The 9,194-nt window shown below is 49.5% G+C and overlaps 2 protein-coding genes across 2 annotated transcripts; one reads left to right on the top strand and one right to left on the bottom strand.

Moving 5' to 3' along the window:
• Positions 1-1,470: 1,470 nt before the first annotated feature.
• On the top strand, positions 1,471-4,151 carry ETH_00003395 (glutathione reductase, putative; the record flags this gene model as incomplete). The annotated part of the gene is made up of 7 exons (XM_013379655.1): positions 1,471-1,477; positions 1,626-1,777; positions 1,945-2,263; positions 2,543-2,796; positions 2,925-3,173; positions 3,505-3,690; positions 4,029-4,151. The coding sequence occupies 7 exons, from the start codon at positions 1,471-1,473 to the stop codon at positions 4,149-4,151; spliced, it is 1,290 nt and encodes a 429-aa protein (XP_013235109.1).
• Positions 4,152-7,657: 3,506 nt separating this feature from the next.
• On the bottom strand, positions 7,658-9,061 carry ETH_00003390 (uncharacterized protein; the record flags this gene model as incomplete). Its single annotated transcript, XM_013379654.1, has 1 exon — positions 7,658-9,061. One exon carries the CDS (start codon positions 9,059-9,061, stop codon positions 7,658-7,660), a length of 1,404 nt encoding a protein of 467 aa, XP_013235108.1.
• Positions 9,062-9,194: the final 133 nt, after the last annotated feature.

The raw sequence follows: 9,194 nt of genomic DNA, 5'->3' as shown, positions 1-9,194 counted from the left end.
TGTTTCCGTGGAAGTAAACGCCAGACTCGGAGACGCAAGCTCTGGAACAGAAGGCATGCGGTGAAGGAGCGAACGGCCGGCTGCAGAGAAAAGTAGGGTTTAGGGTTTAGGGTTTAGGGTTTGGGGCTTGCCGCTGCCTGCGGGCTCTGTGGCCTTCTCCCTCAGGACTCTGTATTCCTCTCCTGGGAGCAGCAGCAAAACGATTCATGAAAAAGAATTGAATTAAATGCATTTATTTCAAATTAATTTGCCAAAATTCATTTCGAATTCATTTCAGATTCATTTTAAATTCATTTTAAATTCATCTGTTTACTTCTGAAGAAATAAGATCGCCACCCGCGAGCTCTCCGGCACCGGAAATTTGCTCCTCAGGGTTTAGGGTTTAGGGTTTAGGGTTCACAGCTTCACTTTGGGCACACGCCCCTTGAGTCGCACACGCACTTGGTGTGTACGTACAGGTCGTGAGGGCCTAGGGTTTAGGGTTTACAGTGTGCATGTGCATGATTCTGTCTTTGCCAGTTAACTTGAACAGCTGAATATCTGGGGTCTGAGGACTTTGACTTTCTCTGAAAAGCCTTTTAATGCATTTAGCGCTGCTAAGAAAGAAGAAAGCAGTGAGTGTTCAGGAAGCAGTTACTAGTTAAGATCTGGCGCCATTCGTCTTCGGTCTTGGGCTGAGGAGGCGGATCTGCCATGGTTGCCGCGGTGAGAAAGCCTGAAAAGGAGAAACAGTAAATTAATTGCCAAAAAGTGGAGGAAAATCGAGAAAAGGAAGGCTGGAGGAGGTCAAACTTGCAAAAATGGGGAACTAGCAGTTGAGGAGGTGCGAGCGGTGCATGCTGACGTGTACGTACACCCGAATCCGTCGCTACGAATGTGCACAAATTCAACTTTCACTTCTTTGTTTAGTGCAAATAAAAGTGAAATTGAAGAAACGAAATGAAAATTGAATTCAGATTCAGCGTGGCTGAGCCCGAGGCCCCGAGACTGCACACCTGGGCGACAGAAAGCGCCGCTGATTGGCCCGAGTTGAGAATTTGAAACTTTGCCAAAGTGCGAAATGGAAGAAATGAATCTGGAAGAAAAGAAAAGAGAAAAAGAAGAACGAAGAAGTCGCATTTGAAATGCAGCTGAGGGCGCGGCGGCGCTGGCGGCTGCGGCCTTCTGCTGCTGGGCGCAGCGGGAAGATCTTGAAAAAAAAAGGAAAAATAAAACTTGAATTTAAATTCAAGTTTCTGAATTTCACTTGTTCTCGAAACGCAACTCTGCAGCTAGCGCGCCGCCCGCCCCGAAACCAATGGGGCTCCCGAGGCGCTGCTGCGTGTCTTCGCTTCGGGATCTTTTTGCAAAAGAGTCTTTTTGAATTAAAAGAGTTCTTTGCATTTCAAATTCAAGTGCTGCTTCCTGAGCCTCCAGCAGCAGCTGCAGCAACGAGACTCTGCACCGGCCTCGCAGCCTCATCTTTCCGCAATGGCAGGTGCTGCCAGCACTAGCGAAAAGTTGCACTTAAGCGTTTCCAGGCTTTTGCGTAGCTCCAGTTAGCGTTTCTCTGCTGCAGAGTCGCTGCTGTGCGCTTTCTCGCGAGTTGCTGCTGCTGCTGCTACTGCTGCTGCGATCTGCTGCAGCAGCTCACCACTTCGATTGCGTCGTCTTGGGCGGCGGCAGCGGCGGAATTGCCTTCGCCAGAAGAGCTGCAACATATGGGGCGAAAGTGGCGCTGGTGGAGCGCAGCCGAATGGGGGGCACTTGTGTGAACGTTGGCTGCGTGCCGAAAAAGGTGAACGGGCGGAAACTGGCAAAACCGCGGCCGATTTCGAAATTTGTTTTGCAAAAATGAGCGTATTTTTGTTTACTTTATCCATTTTAGTCTTTAAATTTCGAAAAACGTGGCGCTTTCCATGAAGATCGCGCCCCCCGGCGTCGGCTTCTGGGGTGTATGTACAGATCATGTGGTGCGCCGCGAACGCCTTCGAAAGCCTGCAAGGCATGAAACACTTGGGAGTGGAATTCAGCGATCCTCCGCGTTTAAATTGGCAAAGACTTGTGCAAAATCGCGAAAACTACATCAAAAGACTCAACCGCATTTACGAAGACAACCTCGACAAGTCCCAGGTCCACCGCTACTACGGCTTTGCAACTCTCAAGCCCAAAGACGAAGCCAACGGCCAACACGTCGTTGTAGTGAACTCTTCCAAAGAAGAAGCAGCAAAGGGCGCGGAGCCTCTCCAGCGGCTCACTGCCAAACACGTGCTCATAGCCACAGGTACGCGACAAGGGTTTAGGGTTTAGGGTTTAGGGTTTAGGGTTTAGGGTTAGGGTTTACGGTTAGGGTTTAGGGTTTGGGGTTTGCAGCTCATCTCGGCGATTTGCACACTTCTGATTTCCATTTCCCGCCAATTAGGTTTTTTTCCTTTTCGCCTTTCCTTTCCACTTCCGCGAATAATTCCCTTCCCACCTCCCATTCGCAGCGTGCAGCCCCCTTGAAACCACCTCCTGTTCAGCTTCCCCGCTGCTGCTGCTGCTGCTGCTGCTGCTGCTGCAGGCGGTCGTCCGAGCCCGTTGCGCGTGCCTGGGGGCGAGCTGTGCATAGACAGCGCGGGCTTTTTCGCGCTGCAGCAGCAGCCGCGGAAAGTGGGCGTTGTTGGGGGGGGTTATATTGCTGTTGAACTTGCTGCTGTGCTGCAGTCCTTGGGGTCGGAGACTCACTTCTTCTGCAGGCAGCACGCGCCTCTCCGCAAGTTCGACTCCATGATCCAGCAGCAGAACCTCGACAACATGCGCAAACTCGGCATCCAGGTCCGCTGCCGCTGCTGCTGCTGCTGCTGCTGCAGCTGCTGCTGCTGCTGCTGCTGCTGCAGCTGCAGCTGCAGGCTGCTGCGGCTGCAGCTGAGTGCGCGGCCGCGTACGGCTTGCTGCTGTTTCAGGTGTTCCCGCACAGCGTTCCCGCTGCAGTGAAGGGCAGCAGCGGGGCGCTGCTGCTGCAGCTGGAGAACGGGCAGCAGCACGGGCCGTTCGAGTGTATAATAAACGCAACTGGACGTACACCCGAAACCGAAGACCTAAATTTGCAAACCCTCAACGTCGAAATGATTAATCAGAAATATATTAAAACTGATTCTTTCCAAAACACTAATGTCCCCGGGATCTTCGCCCTCGGAGACTGCTGCGGCAAGGTCCAAACCCTCAACCTAAACCCTAAACCCTAAACCCTAACACCAGCTAGACCCACATTTCAGTTCCTCCATCAATACAGTAATTCATTTGTCTGATAATGAGCTCATTCCACAACCGCTTAAGGGAGAGGCCCGTGCGCTGCAAACATCTACGAATATTGCGCGGGTTTAGGGTTTAGGGTTTAGGGTTTAGGGTTTTTGGGTGTCAGGTGGAGCTGACTCCGATGCAATTGCCGCGAGTTTAGGGTTCCGGGTCCCGGGTTGCGGGTTTAGGGTTTAGGGTTTAGCGTTTGGGGTTTAGGGTTTAGGGTTAGGGTTTAGGGTTTGTCAGGTGGAGTTGACTCCGATGGCGATAGCCGCGGGGCGGCGGCTGGCCGACCGGGTGTACGGACACCTGGCGCATGCAAAGGCCGATTACGATTTTGTTCCTTCTGTCATTTTTTCTCATCCCCCAATTGGGAGTGTGGGGTTTTCGGAAGAAGAAGCAGCAAAACAATTCGGAAAAGAAGACCTCAAGGTCCAAACCCTAAACCCTAAACCCTAGCCCGCGGCAGGGAACGAGGGCACAAGGCGACAGCGCCGCTGCTCGCAGTGAAGCCAGCTGCTGCGCTGCTGCTGCTGCTGCTGCTGTGCTCTAGCTGCTGCTGCTGCTGTGCTCTAGCTGCTGCTGCTGCTGCTGCTGCTCTTGCTGCTGTGCTCTAGCTGCTGCTGCTGCTGTGCTCTAGCTGCTGCTGCGCTGTTGTTGCTGCTGCACTCCAGTTGCTGCTCTTGCTGCTGCGCTCCAGTTGCTGTTGCTGCTTCTGTTGCACTCTAGCTGCTGCTGCTGCTGCTGCTGCTACTGCTGCTGTTATTCAGGTGTACAACGGCAGCTGCGTGAATTTGCTGTACGGGGCTTATCAAATTCCTCCAGAAGAAAAGCCAAAGACTTTCATTAAACTCATTTGCCTAAAGGTGTTTCATTTTCTTATCTTTTTTTGAAAATATTTACCATTAATTGTATTGCGTAAAGGTGCTTTATTTTATTAAAAAAAAGGATTGTCATTTTGTCATTAAATTATTTTTAATTTACATGAAGGTGTTCTGTTTCCTGAAAGAATTATCGTAAAAATTAATTATTTTAAAAAAGAATATGAAAGAATTCATAAAATGAATTATTTTCTTGTTTTAAAAATAAAATTGAAGAATATTCACAAAATGAATTTGCTGTGCTGCTTTATCTGCAAATTTTTTTTTTGAATTTTAATTTGTTCAATTAAATGAATTATTATTCTTCAAGAATGTTTAAAACAATATTTTGAATGCCAAATCTTTCATTTAATTGTCTCATTTTATTATTTCAATTTATTAATTTCAATTTACTTATTCTAATTTATTTATTTTAATTTATTTATTTATTTTTATTTTTAATTTATTTTTATTTCTGCAGTCTCAAAAAGAAAAAATTGTGGGCCTCCATTTGGTGGGTTTGAGCGCGGACGAAATTTTGCAGGGTTTTGCAGTGGCCATAAAAATGGTAATTAAAACAACATTAAATGAATTAAATGAATCAAGTTAATTAAATTAAATCAATTAAATCAATTTAATTTAATAAATTTAATCATTTTAATCCATTAAATCCAATCAAATGGCGTTTAAACGGTCCACGGAGCTTACAAACAAAAGCCACAACAAACGAAGTTGCTGCTGAGAGGTTTAGGCTTTAGGGTTTAGGGTTTGCGAGGACTTGCACTTTATCTTTTGAACATATAAGCGAAGGAAATGAAATAAAAGAGGTAAAAGAAAATTGAAAATGGCAAAAGCACTGCAAAGCGACTCAGGTGTACGTACACCGCAGCAGCAAGGGCTCTTCTGGATGCTTCTTTTCTCATCTCCAAATATCAAAAAAACGAAAAAATAATTAAAATGAATGCCATTTTAATTTAAAATTAAAGTAAATGCCATTTCAGTTTGTGTTGTCTTTCTTTTATCTCTTCTTGTCTATTTAATCACTAATTGCATCTCTTTTTGTCTTCTCCAATTTTTGGTCCTTTCACCTTTTTGTCGTTTTGATTCCTTATTTTCTGCTTTGTCGCATTTTTTGATTCCTTTTCACACCTTCTGCCCCCTCTTATCTCCTTTCTCTTTTTTAGTTCTTTTAATCTTTTTTTTAATTCTTTTAAAATTTTTAAAAATATTTGATTCTTTTATTTCATTTTTTTTTTCAGGGAGCCACAAAAGCCGACCTGGACCGCTGCGTGGCTATACACCCCACAGCAGCAGAAGAAATTGTCACTCTGGCCCCCTGGGGCCTCAGCGAGGAGCCAAACCCTAAACCCTAAACCCTAAACCCTCGGAACTGGCTCTTTTGGCTGCCCCACGGGGGCCTCCTCGCGGCCTCCGCCGCGGCCGCGCGAAAAACTGACTCCCAACCCCAAACCCTAAACCCTCGGGGCCCGGCAGCGAACTCCAAACCCTAAACCCTAAACCCTCGGGGCCTGGCAGCGAACTCCAAACCCTAAACCCTAAACCCTCGGGGCCCGGTAACGAGCTCTAAACCCTAAACCCTAGGTGGGAAGCAGCAAAAAGGGGAAGAGTTAGATATCTAAATGGCAATTAAAATGAGCTGAAGACCCGAAAAATGGCACTAAATGAAATTGCAAATGCAAAAGCATTTAAATCAACTCAAAAACCGCCACTGCAGCAAAACAAAGAAGTCCAAAATGGCGCATTCAAACTCGAACGCCAACCGCATGCAACGCGCCGCTGCATGCATGCAAATGCATGCATGCAAGCGCATGCATGCAAATGCATGCATGCAAGCGCATGCATGCATTTGCATGCATGCATTTGCATGCAAGCGCATGCATGCACTGGGAATGCATGCATGCATGGACGCAACTGCATGCAAGTGCGTGCGTGCAGCTGCGTGCAAGTGCAGGAAGTGCATTGGCATGCAAGGGGGAAAAATACATGCAAAAAGCATGAAGTGCATGCAGAGCGCATGCATGCGCATGCAGAAACATGCATGCGCATGCATGCAGTGCATGCAGAGCGCATGCATGCGCATGCAGAAACATGCATGCGCATGCATGCAGAGCGCATGCAACCGCGCGCATGCACCTGCATGCAGGAGAATCTTTGTGTGCAGAGGCCCGAAGTGCCAAATCATAAAGACTTGATAAATGGATGAAATGAAAATGAATAAATAATAAACACATGTGCGTACAGCGCAGATCGAGTACGGGGAACATGCTTGGGGTGTATGTACACTGCGGGGCCCGCAACTCCTCTTCTCGGGGGCCTAAAGACGAGCAAAGAAGTCCATTTAAATTCAATTGACGCGCTCTATACAATGAAATGCAATTTCGCAAATAAATCCTCTCCAAAAGGACACAAATATGCACAAATAAACACCCTGGGGGGCGGCAGCAGCAGCTGCGGTGTACGTACACCCCGTGCATGCGCTCCGCCCGCAGCCAGCGCCGCGCGCCTCAAAAGTTCTTTTTGTGTTTTTGCATTTGCGTCTTTTGTGTTTTGCATTTGCGGATAATTGAACTCACATTAGCAGCAAAACAAATGCAACTCGCGCTGCAGCAGCAGCAGCAGCAGGAACCAAAGGCGATTACTTCTTCTATTTACTTTTCTAATTTCCATTTCCATCAAATTTATTAATGCAAAAAGGGACAAAACGCCCGGCGAAGCCACAAACCGCGAACGCCGGGAAGTAACACAGCAGCAGCAGCAGCTGCTGCTGCTGCAGCAGCTGCAGCAGCAGCAGCAAGTGCAGCGGTGAAGGGACTAGAGGAATGCAGACTTAAAGGATACAGCACTGGCCTCAATTACTAAATGAAAGAAAATAATTAATTAAAATAAACAAATTTAAGTTTAATAACAAATACAAATGCAGTAACACAGTAATGCAATAAATTAATAAACATAATAAATATATTATTATACATAAATAAGTAAATAAATAATAAATAATAAATTCAATAAATTATAAACTGCAGCAGGGTAAATATAAACATAAATAATAAAGCACACCAGCAGCAAATTAATTTCAAAAACTTTTTCTAAATTCTAATTATAATAAACATAAAAGGAAGCAGCAGCAGCAGCAGCAAAACAGCAAAAACATGAAATGCATGCAAAGCCCCACTCTGTTGCGCAGCGGGGCTGCCAATCTAATCTACTAAATATAAACACAGCAGCAGCAGCAGCAGCAAGAGCCCTCGCTGCTGCTGCTGCCGCTGCTGCTGCTGCGGTCCTAGTTAACGTACGGATACACGGACGGCGCATAGGATTAATCGACTTGACCTGCTGCTGCTGCCGTTGCTGCTGCTGCCGTTGTTGCTGCTGCTGTTGCTCCTGCTGCAGCTCGGGTTGGTTTCCGTAGACGCTGCGGCCCCACTGCCGCTGCTGCTGTCAGCTGCTGCTGCTGTCAGCTGCTTCTGCTGGCAGCCGCTGCTGCTGTCAGCTGCTTCTGCTGTCAGCTGCTGCTGCTGTCAGCTGCTGCTGCTGTGCAGCAGGAATCTATTCACTTCGCTGATGGAAGGCAGAGGTTGCTGCTGCTGCAGCTGCAGAAAAGCAGCAGCATCAACTAAGCTGCTGCACTGCCGCGGAAGACCCCCGCCTACCCCAGGGTCTTGCTTGGTATGCTGCTGCTGCTGCAGCTGCTGCAGCAGCAGCAGGAGCTGCTGCTGCTGCTGTGTGCCGCTCGCCGTCGCCGGCAGCTGCTGCTGTTGCTGCTGCTGCAGCAGAGAGTTGGTCTCTGGCAGCAAACTGGGGGCTGGTGATGCTGGCAGCAGCATCTGCTGCTGCCGCTGTGCTGCTGAATTACCAGCAGCAGCAGCAGGAGCTGCTGCTGCAGATGTGCCCAGCTGCAAACCCCCAACAGTGCTGCTGAGGAGCAGGTCTAACTGCTGCTGCTGCTGCTGCTGCTGCTGCTGCTGCTGGTCGAAGTGCGGCGCGGCTGAAGGCGCCAGGATGCTGCTGCTCCCCGTGTGCTGCTGCTGCTGCTGCAATGAACCTGCAAACGTCCCAACAAATTTCTGGAACGCCTCATGCAGGTCCCATATCTGCTGCTGTTGCTGCTGCTGCTGCATCTCCTGCATTAGCAGCGACGGTTCTTGCTTCAGCTGCTGTTGCTGCTGCTGCTGCTGCACTGCCGCACCTTCGGCAGCAGCACAACGAGGGAGAGCCAACAGAAGCTGCGAATCTGCAGTCTTCTGCTGCTGCTGCTGCGGCGGCAGCAGCAGCTGATGTATGGGGGAGTCGCTGCTGACTGTTGTGGCCGTCGGGGTTGCAGGAGGCGAAGGGACTACACTAGCGCTGCTGCAGCTGCTGCTGTCCCGCTGCTGCTGCTGCTGCTGCTGCTGCTGCTGCTGCGATAAAGCTGTCAGCTGCAGCAGCGTAAGGAAGTTCGTGTAGACCAGAGAAGTCACAATCGACGACAAACCCTCCACGCGGAGCAGTGCCTGTGTCCCCAGCTCCTCTTCCGCTGCTGCTGCTGCTGCTGCTGCTGGGAGTTGCTGCTGCTGCTCCTGCTCTGCTGAAATCGACGCCTTGCATGCAGCTAGTGTCGCCTCGCAAGAGCCCATCAGTTTGTCCCACAGCCTGCCCCCAGCAGGGTCCTGCTGCTGCTGCTGCAGCGCCTGCTGCTGCTGCTGCAGCGCCTGCTGCTGCAGCGAGGGGAACGCAGCAGCAAGCGACGACTGGGACACTGCTGCTGCTGCTGCAACCAGCCCAAGTGCCTGCCGCATGTAGACAGAAAACTCTGAAGGCAAAGACAAGCCCCCAGCTGCCTGCTGCTGCTGCTGCGGCTGCTGCTGCTCTGAGCCGCCCGCGCGACCGCGCTGCATCTCTGCAGCAGCAGCAGCAGCAGCAACCACGTGCTTCTGAAATGGCATTACGGCGCTGCTCTGGGTGCTGCTTGCTGCCAGCAACCCCCCACATATGCTCTGGACTATATCTGAGCAGCGGCGAGAAGTGCTGCTGCTGTCCCCCGCCTCCCCACCTGCTGCTGCTGCCGCTGCTGCTGCT

This window comes from Eimeria tenella, genomic scaffold (genome assembly GCF_000499545.2).
Source record: "Eimeria tenella Houghton genomic scaffold, Eth_scaff373, whole genome shotgun sequence".
Lineage (NCBI taxonomy): Eukaryota > Apicomplexa > Conoidasida > Eucoccidiorida > Eimeriidae > Eimeria > Eimeria tenella.
This window is presented reverse-complemented; position numbering and strand designations above follow the sequence as displayed.